Below are 24,769 nucleotides of genomic sequence, written 5' to 3' on the forward strand. Positions count from 1 at the left end.
TCACAACTTTGGTAGAGAATTTCCAAAGTTCACATTTCTCTGAGTGAAGAAATCTCTCCATATTTTAGTCCTAAATGGACTAAAAGTCCTAAAATCCCTTTAACCTGAGCTGATGACCTGTTTTTCTGTACTCTGCATCCGTTGGACACAGACTCTGTATTCTATCCTCCCAAACTTCTGTTCCAGTGAGATCATCCCTCATTCTTCAAAATGTTGAGAGAGTTTAGGCCTGTACTGCTTAATCTTTTCTCGTAGGACAACTCGTGAATCTGAGGAATCAATGCACTGAATCTTCATTGAACCCTACCTAAGATAAGTATGCTCTTTCTTGCTTACTGCGCACAATACTCTAGAAGTGAGCCCATCAAAGATCTACACAATTGCATTAAACTTTTCTTAATCCTCCATTCAAGCCCATCTGCAACAAAAAGCCGACATGCTATCTGTCTTCCCAATTTCTTGCAGTACCTTTTATATTAACATTGTAATTCTTGTAGAATGACCTGCAAATTCTTCTGAACACCAGTATTTATTAATTTCTCATTATTTAATTCTTGTAACCTTCCTGCCAAAGTAAACACATTTCTTCAATTATATTCCCTTTGCAATTTTATCCAATCACTTAATCAGTCCAAAATCCCTTTATAGATTCTGCATCCTTCTCTTACTATATTTTCTCATCTATCTATGTATTGTCAGCAAATGTGGATATATTATACTCAGCCCTTTTATCAAGTTAGTAATATGGATTGTAAATAGCTAAAGCCACAGCACTGATCCTTATGTCATCTTATTATGGTCCCCTGACAAACAGCATTATACTATTATTCTGACTGTGTTTCATCCTTCAAGCAACCCTCTATCTTTTCTAACCCCATTAACACCTACCTTGTGTAACAAGCATTCATGTATTGCTTTCGTGATTAACTTATTAAAATTTGTGTGTGCTACATCTACTGCTTTCCCTTTATCTACCTTTTTTTATATCCTCAAGAAAAGACATATAAGCCAGTTAAAACAGATTAACCTTTCTCAAAACCATATTGACCATGCTTATTCTTACCTTAATTTTCAAAGAGTCCTGTTATCACTTTCTTCATAGTAGATTGCCGCATTTTCTTGTCTTGTAATGTCAGGTTAACTGACTTATGGTTCCTTGTTTTCTTACTCCCCCCCCCTTGAATAGCAAGGTTATACTTGCTGACTTGCAATCCACTGAGAACCTTCCAGAATATGGGGAATTTTGGAAGATCATACCATTGTGGTCACTGTATTGGAAGTTACCGGAGATGTGCCTTAGCTGTCAAATGTCAGTTCCAATGTAATTGGAAAATATCATGGGCGTGAGAAATGTGAAATAAAAAACAATCATTTTATAGAGAAACTCAGCAGATCTGGGAACATCCTGGAAGGAGAAACAGTGGTAACACTTTAATTCCAATATGAGTCTTCAGATCTGGGTTTGGGTCCGAAACATTTGTTGGTTTTTAACTTCAGTAAGATCTCCAGCGATTTTTTTTGTGCAAATGTGCTTTGATTTTACTACTACCTGTGGTTCCCACTATTTCTGGTATGTTTTTGTGACCACTATTGTGAAAACACATGCAAAATATGTGTTCAAAGTCTTTTGTCATTTTCATGTTCCTTGTTTATTTCTTATTTGTCTTGTCTCAGTCTTTGAGGGATCATGTTTACTTTTATTGTTCTTTCTAGAAGGTCTTCTATTTATTTTTGTATCTTTTATTAAGTTACTCATATTCTCATTCCTTACCATTTTTTGATCGTCCTTTGCTAGTTTCTAAAACTTTCAACTAGTTCTCAGCCTTGCTAATTGAAATTATTATAAACATCTTTTAACCTAATGCAATTTGTAATCTGTTAAGTTAGCCTTGGGTAGAGAAATTTTCTCATGTAAGTTTTGTTTCTTAAAGGATTGTCAATCAGTGAGAATTTTGAATTTTTTTAAAGTGTTTTTCATTGCTTACCTACCACTGCATTTTTTATCTGATTTCTCAGTCCATTAGGCCATCTCACCTCCACACCACCATACCTAAGTAACTAGCTTTATTTAAGACCATAACTTTGCACTTCAATATGGCACACTCAAAGTTGATCTAAAATTAATCATAATATGATCACCCTTTCCAGAGGATCCCTTACTATGGGAAAACTAATTCAGTCTGTCTCATTGCACAAGATGAGATCTAAAACATCCTGTATAAACATCCATTGTGAGGAAGGGTCACTGGACCAGAAATGTTAACTCTGATTTCTCTCCACAGATGCTGCCAGACCTGCAGAGATTTTCCAGCAGTTTCTGTTTTTGAATCTAAAACATCCCATTCCATGCTTAGTTCTCTGATACATAGATCTAGGAAGCTGACATTAAATGAACTAAACCTCAAAACTACCTTTGACCAATTTCCCTTTTCTAGTCCATGTGAAAGTTAAAGGTCCCCATAGTTATAGTGTTATTCTTCTCTTTATTTGTTGATTAATACTCAGCCCATAAGTATAGCGACTGCTAGGGTTCAAATGTGGCTCAGTGACATATTTTGTTTTATAATGCTCCTGTGAGGCTTGGGACTTTTTTTTTTCAAAATTAAGCATGCTACTATAGATATTTGTTGTTGCTGTAGGAGATCTATTAACTACTCTGACTAATGTTTTCTACTCCTTGCTTAACTCATACTGATTCTGCTTCCTGATCTTCTGAGCCAAGATTCTTCCTCGCTACTGGCTTTTGGCCATCCTTTATCATCAGGGCTACTTCGACCCACCACACCCACTGCTTTTCCATTTTGTTTGTGTTTTGCAAGCGACAAATAATTAATTCAACTGGTTACAAATGCTTTATACATTCAGCGAAAACGGATGTGCATGGTTTATGATCGTGATGAGATACAACTGTCGGTTTTCTAATCTCATCTGTTAACTGTTGACAGTTAGCAATGATGATTTTGTGAATTCAGCTTAACTAGTGCAGTTAGATTTGTGGCGCTTAATAAATCCTGCTTTAGGAGTTCACAAACTGCTGCCAAAGAGTAACAGATAATATTAAAGATGTAGAGATACAATGAAACCTCTGTCTGCTGTCAGTAAACCCACTTTGTCAATTTGTCAGCGTAAAATGGATATTATTGATTAATTTGCAAATAGATCCATCCTATTGTGTCACATTGTATGCAATGATGGTGAGGTTTTTGAGATTCCAGCAGTCAAAATTCTTTTGTATTAGTAGATTGCTATTGAGCCCCTATTAAAACACAACATAGTGTGCATTTAAATCTGAGACCGAAGATTAGATTCCTAGTTCAGGTATGATTTTCTTTCAAAATGATCATTAGCTTTGGTGATGTGTAAAGCTTTCTGGATTAAAGATGAAATTGTTTCTGCTTTCTTTTTCTTTCTGGGTCAGTTGAAATGATCCTGGAATTTATGGATGGTGGATACTGAAGTATGCGAAGTCACCCATTTTTGGTACAGTTCATGCAAAAATCAGCCAAACGAGTGCAGGTGGTTGCGTGAAATCAAGTGTGATTTGCATCTGGTGCTAAATGGATTTTCAGGATTTTTTTTGTTTTAAAAATTCAAACTAGAAGATGGACCCAATCCCAATTAATTTAATTACCATTGCAAGTTTTCACTTATAAAATCTTGAAGGCTTAAGATGAAAGGGAACTAATAAACAACTTTAACAGTTTTTGAGTGTAATATTTTACGTTTGAACTGTGAAACTGACCACAGTACATCGGTCTAAGTAATTTTATTTTCTGTATATTTAAGTCATTTTCAGTTATTTTGAAATTGGTTTAAACAATGAGCCTGGATATTGATTTTAAATGCCCATTTTAACAATGAACCCATTTTCGGCTGCATTAGCCAAGTAGTACCAAATTGCCATTCTTGAATTTTCATTTTATTTTTAAAAAGTTGTGTTTTAAAAACAAATTCTAAAATGCTCACTATTGTGGTGGCAGATTTTACATATACTGATATGTAAATGAGTTCCATTAGAAACCTCAGGGCGAAAATAATTCTTAAAAAGAAAGCAGTACAATTTGCGCTCAGATTGCTGTTTGCCTCCAAAGTAGAAGCCCCGGGCTGTAATTTAACATCATGCAGATTGCGCCATAACTCAGGCACATTGTAACCTTTCTTCGCATAGTTGCAACTTCACTCTAATTTGGCGTTTGTGGGAAAAACTAGTAAATTGCAAATTGGAAAGGAAGACTAAGCACAAAATTGAAGAAACCTCAACCTTTAATCTTGTCATATTTTGTGCATCTTCAGCCATGCTATTTGAATAAAAGTTAAATTTAGCACTCAAATGAATATCTTGGGAATATTTTTTTTCCTGAACTGAGCATGTTTATCTTACTGGCATAGAGCCACTTTAAGCTCTTCATCCCTATATCCTTTCTTTATAACAAAGTATAAAGTCAAAGGTTTAACTACTAACAACCAATTCGTCAATTAATGTTATACTAGATAAGCAAACATTGCAGTTTTCTTGAAATTGCCCATTATTAACTGTTTCAAGTAATTGAAAGTACTCTTAACAACTTGTTTAAATATTATATGTTAAATTAGTCAATTTGAAGGTGGCATATACTTGTGCCTACTTCCTAATCAACCTGCTAATGTTGAAGTAACACTCTGTTTTACATTTCACACAATAGTTAACTCGTTTCATAACATGTAAAATATAAGAATCCAGAGTGTAAGAATCCAAAGGGAAGTGTATTCCACTAATCTTTCTTGTTACTAAGTCGTGTTAGGAGCTATTATAAGAGCGGAGCATTTTTTTTAAAGCTGTTAATGATTTTCTTCTTGAACTCAGGTCTGTAGAAAGGGGAAAAGGAAGGTCTCATACTTTGAAGAAGGGAAACTGAGTCTGGATCCCATTTTCCTTGCAGCTGTTTTTTTTTGTCCCAACATTTTGCAGCTGGAATCAATTTTATTACTTTACCCATCATCCATTTTAGTACTTTGAAGGAAAAAATATCATAGGAAACATCTCTTAGCAACCACAGGACAGTAATTACTATAACAGCAGCTGGGAGAAAACCAGATTTCCGTTTTACATAAAAGCTGCCATGGGTTGCTTTTTACAGACAGAACTCACCAACCTTTGTCAGAGCAAAGTAATATAGTCACAGAATGTGGGTGGTGGCTGCAGTTTTAAGCGCTCAGCTGCTTTTTAAAAATGTCCATTGTTTATGTCTAAGCTGGCTTCAATGTGTGAATGCCTTTTGCAATTCCAGTTTGCTAGTTTAAATGAATTGCAAAATTTGCAAAGTTGTCTTTAATTTGGTAAACAACAGGAAATAGGCCCCCTCACTAAGGCAATAAGTGACACAATACAAAAATGCTTGTATGAAAATGTTTCTAATAAAATGGATCAGAATGAGTGTGAAAATACACTAAATACTAGGTTGTCAACTTGTGTTGTTGAAACTATTTCTTCAGTTACTAATATAACACAAAGTGATGTAAAGTCCCTGAAGTTATTGCATGGTAATGCCAAAGACCATTTCATTAAAACTCCAGGGTTATTTCTGGAGAGTTGATTTATGAATATTTATTATTCTAATTACGGCTTCTTTTAAGCTTAAACCCATTCTTAAAAACAAATTATTTTGAACACAAAGTCTAAATTTTAACTTAAAGCTGCCTTTGTTGTGATGCAACTGTTTTTATGAGAAGCTTCATTGATGAATATTTTATTAAGTCAAAACACTTCCATCCTCAGCCAGGGTAACTTGAATCGGGAAGGGGAAGAGGAAGAAGATTTAAATTAGCAAATTTTCAGGTTGATTTGGATTTTAAAAGAGATTGACAAGATAAATAAACTTTATCTCATCATGTGCCTGGTTATTTTTGTAAATAGAAAATTATGTCAAATTAATCTTCCCCAAGCTGATTTTGTTTTGGAAAATGAACACACTTTCCTTAATAATAAGCCTACAATCTGGTAGTCACCTTAGACTTGTTGAAGTATTTCATTAACTATCCAAAGGAATGATTTTTGTCTAGAATTAGTTTTTCATGTTGTGTGTAATCTAAGAAGATAGGTCTTTGCGATGTTTGAAGATCCAGGTGTTGCTTTAATCCATTGAAACAGTGAGGAGCTTAGCTAGAGCAAATGCATGAGCTTTCTGACTGCACATCAGAGGGGTCGGTGTTGCCTCAGGAAAGCAGCTGTGATTGATGGTTTGGAGGGCTGAACTTCGATTAAGTCAACTTGGAGCCCTTGCCCTCAAACACGTGGCAGAAAGAAATTGTTTTAAGAGGCTGAACTAAATGGAGTGAAAAAGCAAAGCAAAATGCCATGGATGTCAGAAGTCTGAAATGAGTACAGAAACTTCTGGAAATACTCAGCAGGTCAGTGGACCGACTAAAACCGAGTTAATGTTTTAGGTTAACAGCTTATCATCAGAGCTGACTTTGGAGAGTGCAACTTGTGAAGTGAAGCCATTTCAAAACCCTGTAAATGCCATCTTTTGTTTTTCTGAGCAGATGTAAAGACAAGCCTTTAGGATTTTATTATTTGAATCTTGTCTGTCTGCTTTGGTGCTTTTCCATTCTACCCTTCTTATAGAGTGAGGAATAACTATAGTGGCACATGGTATGTATAATAGCTGCCATAAAATGTCAACAAGCATAATTTGCATTTATTTAATGTCTTCAGCATTGTAAAACATTCCAAAGCTTGATACAAGGACATTACCATACCAAATTTGGCTATACTAAAGGCTGGGACAGAGGCAGAAATGGCAAGGGAGGAAATTCCAGATCTTGGGCCTAGGAAACTGAAAGTGCAGCTGTCAATCGCAGATCAATAAAGTAGGAATTGCAAAACAACAGAATTAGGCGAACACAGCAAACATGCACTGAAGGAAGGGTAACACCATACGGGAAATCGAAGATAAAAGATTACTTTTAAATAGGAAGCATTGTCAAATTGAAAAACAAAACCATCTCACGCAATTCTATGGCTATGAGTGCATACGTACGAATAGAATCTGGCAGGGTGTCACCTTGTTTTAGAATGGAGAAATTGCAATTTCAGGACGATAATGTTGTCAAAGACTTAAGACAGGTCAAGGAGGATAAAAAGGGGTGGTTTATCAAGTCACACTGCATAGGATGTAATTTGTGATTTTGAGGACTGAAACTTGATTGGTGGAAAGATGGCCGTGACTTTGAAAGGAAACAACATGTGCAAGAATGTTTGGAGTATATCCAGAGATTGGAGATAGGGTGCAAATTTGCAAGGACAGAGTAGTCAAGCATGAGTTTACTTGTGAAGATGGATGAGGGCAGATTTGAATGGGGTGGGGGCAGAAGGCAGAGACAGAGACTTATTTTCTTTAAAGTCCTTTGTTTGTGTGCTATTAACTATATTGACGTTGTCCAGAAGTGAGTGGGAGAGGGGTGAGGGAAGCAAGATTTGAGCATGTAGGAGTAACAGATAGAAACATAGGAATTAGGGGGGACAGTAGGCAATTCATGGCTGATCTCCTCCTGGTTTCAACTCCACTCTCCTGCCTGCTCCACATAGCCCTTTATCTTGCTTTTCATCAGAAACATAAGTATTTATTTCTTTAATCTGTTGATTTATTCCACATCCTCTGCACTCTGGGGCAGTTAGTTCCACAGATTCACAACCCTCTGAGAAAATAGTTTCTCCTCATGTCAGTTCTGAACCTATCTCCTCTTACTCTGTATCTATAACCTCTTGTACGGGTGTCCCACAAGGGGAAACACCTGTTCAGCATCCACCTTAGAATCCACCCCTTTAGAATTTTATATACCTCAATCAGATCAGGAAAGTGGAGTTGAGACAAGATAACATCAGCTACTATCATGTTAAATGGTGAAGTGAGCTTGAAGGGCAGAATTGCCTATTCCCGCTCCTAATTCGTATGTTACTCCGTTCTTAGGAACAGATAATATTTACCTTAGGAATATATTTGGAGCAACAAAAAAGCCAAAGAGATTTGAAATGAATTACCAAGCTACAAACTTAAAATACCAATTTAAAACTTCTTAAGTCCCATGTATGTCAATCTCAGAAATGAATGGAATATGGAGAAATCATACATGCCCTCAATCCCAAGCTTTTATCTTATATTCATCAGAATTGACACAGCAATGCCAGATACCAAACAATCATTGCAGGAGGAAAGACTACTTCATCATTTCTGATTGGCCAAAAAGTTGCCATGGAGAAAATAGCAGGAAACTGTAGACTTCCCCAAGTATTTACACTTGCTCAAAACAACATACATTCACATACAACAATCTGTACTGTTCACGCATAAGAAACATGTTTAAGTCTTGTGTCTTATTGAAGGTACCTGTGAGTATTATAGGTCAGTGATGCTTTTTGTATGGCAGTGCCTCGGTCAATCAGAGTTGACTTGCTAAACAACATGTACCCTTTTCTCCTGTAGTGTCAGTGGTTGTGATCAGATGAAATTTGGTATTCCTATGTTTGTGCTGATGAGTGCAAGATGAAAAGCATCAGCAATATGCCCTCATTTTGGTCACATCTAGCTTTTATATAAACCCCACCCTCAACTATTTTTCCTGACAAGCCTTTTTGCTGTAAGTAGTAAGGTTAATAGTTCTAATCTATTCCTAGCTGTTAGTGTTTTATTGTTTATACTGCTGACAAAAATAGTGTAATATCAATGTCTCACTGTTACAAAAAATAATTCATCAGTAACTAGTTCCTATTCCCACCATCACTACTGTCCTATCCTCAGCTAATTTGCCCATATTAATGCTTTGATTTAACATTTACAAAGGGTGCAGCTATGAAGTGTGTCATAGAGTCATAGAGATGTACAGCACGGAAACAGACCCTTCGGTCCAACCTGTCCATGCCGACCAGTTATCCCAACTCAATCTAGTCCCACCTGCCAGCAACCGGCCCATATCCCTCCAAACCCTTCCTATTCATATACCCATCCAAATGCCTTTTAAATGTTACAATTGTGCCAGCCTCCACCACATCCTCTGGCAGCTCATTCAATACACGTACCATCCTCTGCGTGAAAAAGTTTCCCCTTAGGTCCCTTTTATATCTTTCCCCTCTCACCCTAAACGTGTGCCCTCTAGTTCTGGACTCCCCCACCCCCAGGAAAAGACTTTGTCTATTTATCCTATCCATGCCCCTCATAATTTTGTAGACCTCTATAAGGTCACCCCTCAGCCTCTGACGCTGCAGGGAAAACAGCCCCAGCCTGTTCAGCCTCTACCTATAGCTCAAATCCTCCAACTCTGGCAATTTCCTTGTAAATCTTTTCTGAACCCTTTCAAGTTTCATAACATCTTTTCGATAGAAAGGACACCAGAATTGCACTCCATATTCCAACAGTGGCCTACCCGATGTCTTGTTCAGCCGCAACATGACCTCCCAACTCCTGTATTCAATACTCTGACCAATAAAGGAAAGCATACCAAACGCCGCCTTCACTATCCTATCTACCTGCGACTCCACTTTCAAGGAACTATGAACCTGCACTCCAAGGTCTCTTTGTTCAGCAACACTCCCTAGGACTTTACCATTAAGTGTATAAAGCCTGCTAAGATTTGCTTTCCCAAAATGCAGCATCTCGCATTTATCTGAATTAAACTCCATCTGCCACTTCTCAGCCCATTGGCCCATCTGGTCTAGATCCTGTTGTAATCTGAGGGTAACCTTCTTCGCTGTCCACTACACCTCCAATTTTGGTGTCATCTGCAAACTTACTAACTCTACCTCTTATGCTCACATCCAAACTACTTATATAAATGACAAAAAGTAGAGGACCCGGCACCGATCCTTGTGACACTCCACTGGTCACAGGCCTCCAGTCTGAAAAACAACCCTCCACTACCACCCAGTCGCTGGTATGAAATTTTGTATTGAACATTTCCAAAACACTTACGTAACCCAGCAACATTCATGTAATTCACTTTGCTCGTCCCTTCCTAAAGGGGAAGCTAGCAGCCTGTACTTGGCACCTATAAGTTCCCAGCCATGAACCTACCTTGAGAGGTACATTGAGAATCGTGCAAATGCGACTGTAGTTGAAAAATGTTGGGTGTGTTTATACATTGCAAGTAAATAAGATATAACTACAAATTAAGCTATATGCATTTAGGTAAAAGTATTAAAATATTTATTCATACAGAAGATTGACACTATAATAAATAGTGTATAATGGAACTTTACAGATTGAAAGATTGGTACTGTTCTCCACTTCTCCCCTCTGTCACATTAGTAGGTCCATCAACATACCTGACTGCCCACTAACTGGAATGAGCACTCCATGTAGATGTGACAAAATGAATGCAGCTCTTATCCCCAAAACGTACGAAAAGCTGCTATTAATCGGTTGCAGGTGATTCTTGACAATTGAAGGAGAGGCTCGTTGATTCAGGAAGCTTGCCTGCAAAATTTTAATTTGATTGAACCTGGAAAATATATGTAGGAGCAGCACGCAAAACAATTGGGTTTGTGTTTATTTGCGCTGCCAAGCAAGCAGTGGCACATGTGATAATTGGCCATCATATGAACATTAGCATCTCCGTTCCAAAGCTTTGGGCAGAGGGGAAAGGGAACCTGAAGGGTTCCTATTTCCAGTTGATATTTAATAAACTTTGTGATGGTGGATGCTTGTAATTAAAATGGACAAGCTTCACCCTATAAGAAGAGCTTTAATGTTCAATTGTGTTCTTAATAGACTTCTTGTAGATGCTATTTTAGTCCACCAATGCCGAGTGGTCTCTTGGATTCTATGGCAGGGAGCTTGTTATCAAAAAGAATCTATGTGAATGTTCACTTTGTCAGCTACAGAAATGTCACGTTATTAATATTAGAAGAAAAATGAAGTGCAAACAATGCATTGCACAAATAATTATATTTTCAACAATTCTTTAAATAGCTAAATAGCTAGTACATTCAGAATGATTCTTATTGACTCTTAAAACAACCCAAAAGGACAATTGGAGCACTGAAGTTGACAAATTCCTTTATCGCATTCTGTACTCAACTTAAATTTAAATTGATTCAGAGTTTTCAAGCATCCATTTAATTTGCTAACAGTAGAAAATGAAATATATTTAACATAGTTTTGGGCTGAAACTTGTGTATCATGATGTCAAGTTGTTTAACAGAACTCCACAATTATAAAATGCCTTTTTCAAGATCAGTTATGCGTCACCTTTTACTTAATGCTGCAAGCATCAAAAACCAAGTTACACCTAATTGAATAAGCCGTAAATTTATTGTGGAGTTTCTGATGTGAAATATGGGAGTGAAATGTGGAAACTTTCACTGATTTTGCCATCGGTCTGTTAAGAGCTCCACTGCCTGTATTGGAGCTCTGAGTGATAAATGATTTCAGTGCATGCCTGATCTCCTGTAAGTTCAATCAGTTTGATGGATAATGACAACAAATTCTGTCAACTCACAATCAATAATAGTTACCCCTCCAATGCCAGGAAATCTGACATTTGATATTTCAGTGCAGTGTTTCCAGGTACAGAATAATCTCGATTATCCAAATGAGGTTGGGCGGGGGGGGGGGGGGGGAATTTGTTCAGATAACTGATTGTTTGGATAACGGATAACATTTTTACGGGACCTTGATATCTTGTTCAGATAACCGAGGTTGTTCTGTATTGTGATATGATGACCTCTGGTGGTCAGTATTAAGATGTACCATTATGGTTGCAAGATCATTGCCTGTCAAAATAATGAAGGAATTTTGGGGTTTTTTTTCAGTCTGCACAAGAAAGTGATACTAATTCTTTGATCAGAAAAGAGCGCATTTCACGGCATGATACTGTAGTGACAAATGATCCTTGCAGAAGCTGCTATGTTAGAACGCCTCCATTTGAGGACTTCGGTTCTCGAAGATTATACTTTCCTGCTCAACAGAATCAGGTAATTTTTCATGTTTAGCAGCTAAGAAAGGTAATGTGAAACACATGACATCGCCTTATGGTAATAAAATAGACAAATTGTTATCTCTTGTCACTTCATCACAAAAGTAAATGTTCGGCCAAATTATGTGGCCATTGCTCACTGGGTCATTTCTCATGTTATGGCGGGAAGGTCGTGGATGAAGCTGCTAAAGATGTTTGGACGTGGACCTTCTGCTGAGGTGTCCTAGAGCTGAAATGATTGACCACCAATGACAACCATCATCTCTTGTGCTCGGTATGACTCCAGCCAGTGGAGAGCTTTCCCCCAAGTTCCCATCAGATCTAGTTTGCTAGGATTTTTTTATACCACACTGAAATGCTACCTTCATGTCAAAGGCATTCAATCTTCCTTTCATTTCAGCACTGCAATTTTAATCTTTTGTCTATGCTTGGAGGCTGCAATTAGGTCAGGAGCTGAATAGACCTGGCAGAACCCAAAAAACACTTGTGGGTGAAAATGATTTTAAATACTTCAGCCTTGTCTTTGGCACTAATATTCTGGGCTCTCCCATCATTGTTAGAACCACCTTTTTCTGTTAGTTGTTTAGTTGTTCACCGCCATTGACAACTCAATGTGGCAGAACTCCAAAGTTTAAATCTGATCCGTTGCTTAGCCCTATCTATCACTTGCTGCTTATGCTGTTCGACACATAACTAGTCCTATGTTGTGGCTTCATCAGGTTGACACCTAAATTTTAGGTTGTTGTTCCTGGCATATCTTCCTGCACTTTTCATTGAACCACACTTGTTCCCTGACTTGGTAGTTGGTAATGGAGAGTGGGGGATGTGCCAGGTGATGAGGTTACAGGTTATATTAACTACAATTCTGCTGATGCTGATGGCTACGGTACCCCATGAATGCTCAGTTTTGAATCGCTAGATCCATTTGCACTTAACCCATTTAACATTATGGTAATGCCACACAACACATTAGAGAATTTTCCCCAAAGGAAAGATGGAACATTTCCTCCACACACAGTTTGTGTGAAGGTTGCAGCTATTGACACTGCCCTGGACAGATGCATCTGCAACAGGTAGATTGATGAGGACGAGATCAAGTAGATTTTCCCCTCTTGGTTCGCTCACCACTTGTCCCAGACCTATGATCTTTAGGATTCTGCCAGCCTGGTCAGTAGTAGTGTTACTGAGCCACTCCTGATGAACATTGGAGACTCCACACAGAGTATATCTTGTGTCCTTGTGTCAATTGTTCTTTCACTTGATTTCAACATGGGTGAGTACTGATTTATCGACTTGGGTGAGGGAAGGAAAGCAATAGAGGTAATAGCAGCAGGCTCCTTGCCCATGTTGGACCTGAAGTCATGAGACATCATAGGGTTGGGAGCCAATGTTGAGGACTTTTAGGGCAATTCCTTCCCACTGTTTAGGACCTGGCATGCATTGCCTGAGAGCTGGGAGGCAAAAAACTCAGTAGCATCTTTCAAAATCCATTAAATAATTATCTCATGATAGAGTATTTGTAGATCCAAGTGAGGAAAAGGTGATGGACTGAAGCTAGCTAAGCTCTTTGTGCGATGGACCAAACATGTATTCTGTAAAAAGACAGTATGTTTTCTCAAAGCTGGTTTGAATTTAAATCTGAAATCTTAAACTGGCGTTATATTCATTAAGGGAGCACAGTGGGAGGTTGTCATACTGCTTTACATTTCTTCAATAAAGTATCTCAACTAGTAACTGAGCTATTACTATATTTGCACACAGCAGCTGTGAAATTAATTCCTTGGGACCTTTTGGCTGAGATATTCCATGAACGGTTTCCATTAAAAATTGTTTTTAAATCTTAAAGTTGTATCATTCAACTGCATGTTTTTAATTTCCTCTAATAAGAAAATTTTCAATCTTTTTCAGATTATGTTAAAACCAACCAGGCATGTCAGTTTTCAGGATGAAGACGAGGTTGTGAGGATAAACCCTCGAAAGGATGTATTAATTAGAGGCTACGAAGACTACAGACATCCCAATGTACGAAAAAATGAAGTGGAAACTGAAATAGACTCATATGTGTGCTTCAAACCTGAATCTAAAAAACACGATTATGTATATCCTTCTGTGGAAGGGATTGAAACTGAACACATTAAAGATTCAAAAGGTTCTATTGTATTCAAAACACAGCCATCTCCTTCACTAAAATCAAAAAAATCCAGGCGAAGGAAAGAGGATGGAGAACGCTCTCGTTGTATATATTGCCGAGACATTTTTAATCATGAGGAAAACCGGAGAGGACAGTGTCAGGATGCTCCAGACCCCATCAAGAAATGCATTTATCAAGTGAGCTGCATGCTGTGTGCTGAGAGTATGCTCTACCACTGCATGTCGGACTCTGAGGGGGATTTCTCTGATCCATGCTCGTGTGACACTAGTGATGACAAGTTCTGTTTGCGGTGGCTGGCACTTATAGCCTTGTCTGTCATTGCACCATGTATGTGCTGCTATCTTCCTTTGAGAGCATGTCACCACTGTGGTGAGATGTGCGGATGTTGTGGAGGGAAGCACAAAGCAGCTGGATGATGTGACCAATCAGGAGTCAAGCTGGGCTTAATAGTTCCTCTCCAGGCAGCATCAACCCTGAGTCTCAAGGGTTATGGCCTACTGGTATTAAAAGCCAGCAGCAATTGCAGAGCTGTGCAAGTTTCCAAGGCTTGAGGAGAAGTAAAATGTTTTAAATGATTATGGCCCTATGCAAGGCCACCATGTCTAATACTTTGCATGGCACAGCCTAACTTGAGAAGGTTTTGTAAAGCAGAGAGTTCTTTGCTTTTGGCTGTTCAGTGAGTACTGAATGTGATTGTGTGGAAGGGATTAATTTTGCAGTTTTGTACATTGAGTTGACTATAGTATGGTTTCTCACATAAAACTCTTACAGATGAAACTGAAGTGTTGGACTAAAAGCACTAGGTAACTGAGTTTTGTTCAGAAAGATTTCAACTTGTTTTAGGCTTTGGTTCTAATAAGTATTTACTTAATATGTGCATTTACAGAATCACTTAACTGGCAGTGCAGGTGAATTTACTGTCTATGAATAATTAGATATTTAACACATGTAAAGTGTCAAACTCTATATAACTAAATTTGAAGTGGCTCATACTTTCGCAATAAAATCATTTATCTTTTCAGTTCTTCTGTGTTTGGAAACAAAAAATGTTGATGTGTAATGGAGCCATAGATAGTCATTTTGTTTTTAATTCATTGTAATATGCATGCTTACTATTCACATACGATTTTGCTTCAGTTTGAACAATTTTTCACCTTCATCTCTGAAAACTAAAAATTTGTGACTAATTTTCATTGTGGTGATTAAGCACATTCTGTTTTATCTCTCCCAGTGTATGTCTGTTGTGTGAGAACCAAATTGCAAGCTAGTGGCATATTTGGTTTTGGATATCTTTAAAAACACTTCTAATATTTTTGCTCAATCAGCAAGTTTTCTGTTGGTAGTCCAAGAATATCATATGACCTCTTGAATTTATATAATTGGTTGTCATACTATTAGAACATCTAAAGTTTGGAGTATAGTCAAATCAAGTATTTCAGACCTATCTTTCAACAGCCTACCAGAAACAGTGTAGATGCAATTTTGGGAAAGCAAAATCCTGGTATTAGTTTGTTCACTAAATAGTCTACAACATTTGATGCAGGATGCTAATATAGTTCAATTTGCTATTCAAGGGTTAATAAGTGAATGCTTTTAATTAGTTTTTTAAAAAGTTCAATGCTACCTTTCCCTGTTTAGCTGTACACATAGGCACACCTACATCTTCACTCTGTAATGGATATGTAAATAGGCATGGCACGTATTGCTGAAAAAAACAAGATGTTAAACGTTTGTCGTTAGGACTAGCACAGGAATTACAAACTTCAAACAAAGCAAGAGTCTGTACCACGTGAGAAAAGGTGGTGATTGGTTGGCAAGTTGAATCCAATCAGAGCTAACCTGCCAAACAATCATTACCTTTGCTCGTGCATTATAGATTATTGCTTTCTTTGAAATTTGGCATTCTGCCATTTATCCTGATGAGTGTTTAGAGAACATGAGTATCTTTTTCAGCAGTACTCCATTTCTGTGCTACCAAGCAAAATGGTTTGTAATTAAATATATATCCGTAGAACACAGGTATGCATGGATGAGATGAATTTTCAAGTTTAAATTGATAATAATGCTCAGAAGGTTACTAGTAGGAACATATTTCAGATTTGAAGAACCAATACCTAAACAATGAAGATTGATTTAGAGCCTGAACTAATTAAATTCACAGACTCAAAATTAATATATCACTTTTTTTTGAAAAACATTTAATTATTTGGAATCATTTGTCAATTTGTGCAGGCCCCCATGGTGATAATTTGCAAACAATATGTAGAATAACCCTAAATGTTTAATGCCACAGTTGGGTCAGTTAGTTTGATACATTGTCCATGCATACCTTTGTAGCCTGTTTACGTATTCGTGACTGTGGAAAGGATAATTGAGCTGTCGTGATTGTGCCAGGACCATTTCACCCTAAGAATTGATGCTTCCAAATTTTACCAAATATTTACTCACAAAATCTACACTTAAAATTTAGGGCTTTGTCAGAGTTGCTTGCCTAGGTTCTAATTTTTAGATATGTAAATACATAACTCCATCTGTAAAATACTCCACATTAGAATGCATTGATATTTTTCAGCTGTAAGTAGATGGAATGGACTGACAGCTTTCTGTACATAAGCCAACTTTGAGTATTATTTCACATTGAAAAGTAGAGGCTAATGATATGAGACTTAGTTTTAAAAAGAGCTTGTTTCTAGTTTTGTACTTAATCACAGAATGGCTTCACTAGGACATGTTTGGTGATGGGGGCAATTTTTTCATTTTGCTGTTTGAGTATTTAAAGGTCACGAAAGTAATGTTTCTTGATAGGATTCCATCCGTATGCTTGGAAACTTATATTTCATCAGTATTCTGCACACTGGGAGAAACAAATTTTGAATTGTGCTCAGAGTGTTCACACATTGCTTGTGATTCTCCATATAGCTTACTGCATTCGGGTTGCTACTTGCAAATTTTCATTATCCAAGTTTTGGAAAACTGTTTTCCACAGTTCAATTCAAAAGCTCTTAATTTACCTGAACCTTTCAAAAGAACTGCAAGCTTTTTAAAATATCGGATTGTACTGGCCTGCCATCTACTATTATTGATGTCCATGGTAGACAGGCAGATGTAACATTAAAGAACCTTCTCAGCCCCTGCATCAGAGCCTCTGACAGAAATTTCAGTTGTGCTATATAAGGTCACTATCAAATGCTGCTGTGTTCAAGTATATAATAAGCTGAGTGGAAATTCTCATTTCTCGGGATTTCAAAGGATTCAGCAGGCTTCCGTATTTCATTCCAGTATTGTTTTAATGTGGACATCTGGGCCAGTTTTACTCTTTGCAGGAATTCCTAAAGATCTTGAGTGCTTAAAGGTTTTGTGCTTTTCCTGTCTTCTGTGCTCTGGTTAAGAACATGTGGTGTAAATTAACTTGCCCATCTGCCTTTTCACAGTCAGTAGATAGTATGGAGTACCAGGATCTGACTAAAACTTTCCTGTATGTTGAGCTGATAGTCACTATATAGATTATAAATTGAATAGTGAATTGAAGCCAAAATTTTTTATTTTGCAAACCCTATACTCCAAGCTAACAGTTTATAGATACTAATCTACAAAACATGTTTTAACCTCTCAATTACTACCCGATGACTTTTTGATGATGTTTGTTTGTGATTGAGTGAAGTTTTTTTGTCGTATACTTCAAGAAATTGAGCTGCTGTGCAGATCTGGTGGGTATTTTCATCTCCACCAGTTACAGTCTCTGCTTTGATTGTGTTTGGTTCTTTTAAGTTCAATCAAAATGTCCCCTTTCATCTCCCTTTCACACCCCTCCTTGTGTGCGGATGAGTTCAGAGTTTATAACTATTGTTATGAAGATCCTTGGTGTGAAGGAAAAATTGCTAGCATACTGGAAAGTGTTTCCAACTCAGTTTAGACAAACAAGATCTTCTCAGTAGACTGTTTAGCATCCAGTAATTCTTAGCATAAATATAAGCTGCTTTTTATCTTTATTTTTCTTTGGATGGGGAGAGTCTGACAGTGTTTGTATGTGTAATGTAAGAAGATGCGACTACCCCCAAGAGAAAAACTTGCTGGCTGTAGCAAAGTCTTTTGTTTGTGGTAATAGGTACACTTTGACCTTAGAATAATGAGGCACTACTAACCAGTATGGTACATCACCTAACCATGTACTGTAATTTATATGCAATGTCTACTTTATGGATTTAAACAGCCTAAGAGGCATGCTAATAGCTGTAAAGGAATTGACCCTGCTGAATACTGATGGCGCACTTATGTGCTCAGAACGGTAATGTCATTTTTTTTCTACTTCTAATTACTTTTTTTGAAATGGTATTTGTTAGAATTTGAGACTTTATCTAATAGAAAACATTAAGCTAAAAAAGCCTTGTACCTAGAGGTTTTTGTTTCTAAGTACTGCCTATTGTTTGCTTTGTGCCACTTGCAGATGCCTAGCCCACTTCCAAAAAGTGCCTCGCTTGTTCATTTTAAAAATTCCATTTAAATCTAACTGCTATTGTATTTGTTACTTTTTGTTTTTAGTTTTTTTTATTTTTGTTGAAAAGATACTAAGTATGTGATGTACAATTTAGTTTTAATAACTCCTGCCACAGGTGTAATTTCTTAAATGTATGAGGGTGTAGCTTCTTAATTTCTTGAATATATATATAATGTAAATATGCATATATAAGTTTGTAACTGGTTTTGTTACATCATACACTTGTAATTTGACATATCAAATAACTATCATAATAAAACTATAAGTTTTAATTTCTTTATATTCTGTCAGTTGTAATATTCTTTTGCTGGAGTGATTGGCAAGTCGTAAACAGTTGACAGCATGTACAAACTGAAGTATATTAAGCAGGCACTTTCAACAGCAGTCTTTCAATTGAAGACCTGATAGAACCAAAATAATTAATGATCTTATTTCTAATTTTATAACATTGAAACTATCAACTAGAATGAGGGCAATAGTGTAATTTTGGACTGGACATAGTGAGCCAAGTCACAACATGCTGTAGATGATTAAAAGAAAAAGATTTAAAGTGGCAGCCTTACAAGTTTTTGTTTGATTTAAAGAGATTTCTATAACTAAGTTAGACCTCTGTCAAGCATATGGAGAGCTGTCTCACGTTATTTTCTTGTGATATTGAAATACTCAAAACAACTGATACCTTAAAAAGGAACAAATTACTGCAGATACTGGAATCTTCACCGAAAACAAAAATGACTGGAAATCACAGCATATGTAATATTGAAGAGTATTATCATTCCCTGCAACATCCATGGAGAGAGAGCAAGCTAACATTTCCAGTCTAGATGATTCTTCATCAGAGCTGACGTAAAGTATGGAGGGGGCAGCATTTATGGAATTGTGTTGAGCGGGGGGAGGTGTGGTGGCGTGCTGAGGGAGAAAAGATGTTGATAGTTCAGATTATGTGATCGGAATGTGAGAATGGCTGAACACTGGTGTGTCTAACTGCCAGACTGGAAAGAACAGATGGTCCCACCAGAATGGGAGAGAGGACATGGTGACAGAGAGTACAACATGTAAACCTAAAAGAAAGGGAAGAAATGGGAGTGAATTCACAATCTGAAGGTGGTGAACTCAATATTAAGTCCAGAAGCTTATAAAGTATCTAGTCTGAAGATGAAATTTGTTCTTCTGGTTTGCGCTGTGATTTGCTAGAGCATTACAGCATGACAAGGACAGACAAGTGGGCATGTGAGCAGGAAAAAATATTTGTTCAGGGCAAAATGAGTAACAAATGCAAGCAGGTAATAGCAGTGTGAGACCAGCATCTTGCACCATATTGTTCAGAAGAGAAGATTAAGGATGAAGTATTGTTAATTAATTTCTTAATAATGAGGAAAAGAACCAATCTGATGAGCCATATGGAGAAGCTCCGATGGATCTGCATAAACCCAACTGTATCTAAGGTGGAAGTTAAGGTTACCTGAATAGTGCAAAAGTTCAGCTGGTGTCTGACACAAGAAATTATGAAACCCTCTGCCATGCTCCCACTGCTACTACCAGCATTAACTCTTTCTTTTTGCACTTCATTGTCCAACCATTGCACACAAAGCAGAGCTTGAACTGGTGTGTTTTGGCCTGTTAAGACCTGACATTCATTATGAAGCCCCTTAAAACCCATCAAAGACAAAGGCGAGGCAGCAAATATAATTTTGCAGGATTAGGAGGGGAATGCAGCAACAGGTATAAGTACACTTTTGACCTCACTGTCCTCTTTCACCACCAGTCCTTTCTTAGGCAACATCACATTACTCACGCTCTATGGGAACAGCTTGCTGAAGATCAGTATCGTGTTCTCAGGCTGTGAATCTGGTTTCTGTAATTGTATTTGAAGTGATGATTGTATGGCTCTCAGAGAGTCATTTCATAAACTTACTTGAAGTACATTGGAAGTGGCCACTCTCCATGGTCAACATTCTCACAACACCCATTTCTGAAGGGGGATCACTGGATCCAAAACATTAACTCTGATTTCCCTCCACAGATGCTGCCAGAGCTGCTGAGCTTTTCCAGTAATTTCTGTTTCTCACAACACCAATTCACTGCTATTGAAAGTGGCACATGTCCAATACTGTGGAGTGTGTTTGTATGACACATTTACCTGTAGCACTCTATGGCCATCTGTTATTATTTGTCTTTATTTTGGATTGTGGACCAAGAGGGGGAAAAGGCTGCAAGGCCTGGCAGCACTTTTTAAAAAAAAAGTCACTGAGCTCATTGTGATTGTGTTTAGACTGTTAGTTTGTTCAGTTGTAAACACAGAGTGTGTGCAGAGTAAGCTTTGTCCAGAGACAGATTGCTGATTGGTTTTCTATTCAGGACCAGTTTGTGGGGACCAGAGGTCATCAGCATGGCAACAACTCTCTGGCTCAGGTCAGATGAATTGAATATATGAGTACAATACAAAGGATAAGCCTTCAGACTGCTACAGTATCAGTCTCTCATTCTTTCTACTCTGTAGTAAAGTAACCAACATCTGAAATAAATGTATTCTTTTCCACCATTTGCTATAATCTTTATTACCTTAAAACTGCGACTGAAAATCTGAACAATTACTGTGCTAATTGCCTAGTGTCTGCAATAAAAATTAAATAACTTAGAATAAGAGGCTCTCAGGTTAGAATGATTTGGGAAGCAAAAGGGAATATTTCTTCAAATTCAATGACCAGTGCTATTGAACAGTTTTCCCAGTACCTTTCCTTCCACTGATATAACATCCGTGTTTGTTTCTTATTCTGCGTCTCACTGCATTTGTGTGCAGAGTTTTAAGAAAGACCTTAGAGTTTCACTTAGTAGATTTATATGATGATAACTCACATTTTGTTTCTTGTGGTTAGAATGAATTTATTTCTAACAAACAGTAGTTTCTTGCACAGAAACCTGGTCCGTGTTCTCTGTTACCCAGAGTCAGTTAGGCAAATCAGTTGGGGACATAGAGTTGTTCTATTAAATCTTTAACTTTTGTGAGAATCCTGTGAATACTGCACCTTGTTTATCAACACAACATCATATTCTGATGACTGTTCTGGTATTATCCTTAATGATGGCCCCAGGATTTCAGTATTTGTATCAAACTAAGCGAATCTTGAAACGTATTGCATCCCTGACAACTAATGCTCAGTTGTGAACAGTGATGAAAAATCCAACTAACTATGAACATTCCAGTATCTGTGCTGATTTTTGACTCCAGATTTTGTAATGGCGCACCCTCAGGAGGAATAAGGTCTTCTGAGGAATTGTACACGTGCATGTTTACAAGCTCTTGTTCCAGCTGAGAAGTCCTTTAAAGACAAAATAAAATGCTTGAAATTGTTATAGTAAAGTAGAAATCTTTACAATAAATGTATCAATCTTTTCACAATTCAGGCATGGTAAAGTCAGTATGTATTTCAGCTATTTTTATTTCTGTCACCAGAGTTCAGTGTAAGAATATAGGAAATAGGAGATGAATAAACACTTTGCTCATCATTAAACTTTGCACAATCAAGAAGGAGAGATTATATCTGGAGTGAGACAGAACAAGAGGGAATATATCACCTGGGCACTTTGGAGGCAGTGTGGGAATTTGGCGCAGTGGGAACAAGGTGCTTATTGTTTGCTTTTTTGGCTCATAGTTTGTAGGTTTTTCTCAACAGGATAAATTGAAGCCGAGGATCAGGGGCTGAATACAAAATAATGAATGACATCATAGTAAGTCCATTGGTTGGAATAGCTACTAACTTGACTACCAACTTTAGGTTATTTTCAGATTGAAGGTAAATAGGAGAAATATTTATGGATTAAAATCTTAAAAAAATAGGAATTGAATAAAAACAAATTAAGAGCTAAGTAACCAAAATAGAAACACAGGGCCAGGCGATGTGTTTTGTACCTGCATGATGTGGGAGCTGGTGGACCCTTTTGTGGTTAATAGTGACCAGATCTGTTGCTTGAGAAACTCTGGCTCAGAGTTTCAGCTTCAAATACCGTGACACATAAGGGAGGGAGAGAGTTTCCTGGATGCAGTCACACCCTTTAGAATAACTATCTGAATTTGGTCAATGGTCAGGGACAAGTGAGTGTGACTATGAGTAAGGCATGTAGAGGTATCCAAGAGTGAAGGAGTCTCAGCCTTTGAGCTTGCCTAAGAGGTTTGAGGTTTCTTGCAGCCTGTGTGGATGAGAGTGGGGGCTGTAGGGGGGGGATAAGCAAACTGACCATAGCACCATCATACAGGGAGCCATTTGAGAGGGGGAAGAAAAAAGATATCAGGGATAGTATAGTCAGGGAATAGTCACTGTTCTATGTGGCCACAATTGAGAGTCCCAAAGGTTGTGTTGCCTGGTATCTGGGCGAAGGGGGTGGGGGGAGGGATGAATGTGGGGTAGGGGTCCAGGGTACCTCATCTCGGCTTCAGAGGAACATAGAGTGGGAGGGGAAATATTCAGTTGTTGTGGTCCATGTATGTACCAATGATATAGGTAAAAGCAGGAAAGAGGTTTAGCTGAGAGCAGCTAGGGACTAAATTAAAAAGCAGAACCAAAAAGGTAATAATCTCTTGATTACTACCTGTGCCACAAGCTAATTGGCACAGGAACAATAAGATTAAAAATGTATATGCATGGCAAAATTGCTGCAGGAGAAACGGGTTCAAATTCATGGGACATTAGTACAATACTGGGGAAGGAGGGAGCTGTACCAATTGGACAGGCTCCACCTGAATGATGCTGGGACCAAAATCGCAGAATCTCTACAGTATGGAAGCTGGCTATTTTGCGCATCAAGTCCACACCAACTCTCTGAAGAGTATCCCACCTAGACTCAACCCATCCCAGTAAGCCTGCATTCTCCATAGCTAATCCACCAAGCCGCTATACATCCCTGGATGCTCTGGGCAATTTAGCCTGGCCAATCCACCCAATCTGCACATCTTTAGACTGTGGGAGGAAACCAGAGCACCCAGAGGAAACCCATACAGACACAGGGAGACTGTCTGTGTGGTGTTTGCACAGTCTCCAAGGGATGGAATGTAAGTTTCAATCAGATCCCCCTCATCCTTCTAAATTCCATCCGGCACAGACTCCTCAACTGCTCATCACATGAGACACATTCATCCCTGGAATCATTCTTGCTCCTCTCGGATACTCCAGCACATCCTTCCTCAGATACAGAGCCCAAAACTGATCACAATATTTCAAATGCAGTCTGACCAGACCCTTAAACAGCCTCAGCAGTGCATTTCTGCTCTTGTATTCTAACCCTCTTGAAATGAATGCTAACATTGCATTTGCCTTCCTAACCACCAACTGAACTTGCATGTTAACCTTATGAGGATCCTGAACTAAGACACTATGTCCCTTTTGTGCTTCAGATTTCTGAAGCCTTTCACAGTTAAAAATAGTCTATGCCTCTATTCTTCCTACCTAAGTGCATGAACTCACATTTTCCCACATTGTATTCCACCGCTCACTTCTTTGCCCACTCTCTTTGCCTGCCCAAGTCCTCAACAGCCTTCCTGCTTCCTCAACACTACTTATGCTTCCAACTATCTTATTGTCATCTGCATACTTAGCAACAACGCCCTCAGTTCCCAAGTCCAGACTGTTAAAGTGAATAGTTGTGGGGGTTGCAACACAGGCCCCTGTGGAACTCCACCAGTCACCGGCTGCCACCCTGTAAAACACCCCTTTATCCCCACTCTCTGCCTTCTGCCGATGAGCCAATCCTTTATCCATACCTTACTCCTAATATCATTGGCTCTTATCTTGTTTAGCAACCTTCTATCAAAGGTCTTGTGATGGCCTTTTGGAAATACAAATAGATCATGTCCAGTGGCTCTCCTTTATCTAACTTACTCGATAACTCCTCAAAGAATTGTTAGAACAGCACACCACAGGACAGTAGAAGTGTTAGACCAGGCAGGAGGAAGCACTCTCACACCTTCATACTCTGCCTCACTGATTTTGTTTGCCAAAACTAGCTGGTGTGTGTGTGTGTCAATCCCAACCCTTTTCCTTCCTAACTTACTTGTTAACTTCCTAACTTACTAACACTCCAAGTTTGGAGAGAAAAACCAGGCTGAAAGGCTAATAACATCCAATTCTCACTTTGTGAATTATGCCAAGGCCAGGTTTATGTTAGTTAAACCCAACTCT

General features: G+C 38.1%; 1 protein-coding gene across 1 annotated transcript in view; it reads left to right on the forward strand.

Annotated features, from left to right (window-relative positions):
* Positions 1-18,876, forward strand: part of spred1 (sprouty related EVH1 domain containing 1) — an 87,829-nt gene extending 68,953 nt beyond the window's left edge. The window contains exons 5-6 of the mRNA XM_072569049.1: positions 11,786-11,947; positions 13,858-18,876. Coding sequence (XP_072425150.1) covers positions 11,786-11,947; positions 13,858-14,517 — 822 coding nt within the window. The 3' untranslated portion in view covers positions 14,518-18,876. The remainder of the gene's footprint in view (positions 1-11,785; positions 11,948-13,857) is intronic.
* Positions 18,877-24,769: the final 5,893 nt, after the last annotated feature.

This window comes from Chiloscyllium punctatum, chromosome 4 (genome assembly GCF_047496795.1).
Source record: "Chiloscyllium punctatum isolate Juve2018m chromosome 4, sChiPun1.3, whole genome shotgun sequence".
Classification (NCBI taxonomy): Eukaryota; Metazoa; Chordata; class Chondrichthyes; order Orectolobiformes; family Hemiscylliidae; genus Chiloscyllium; species Chiloscyllium punctatum.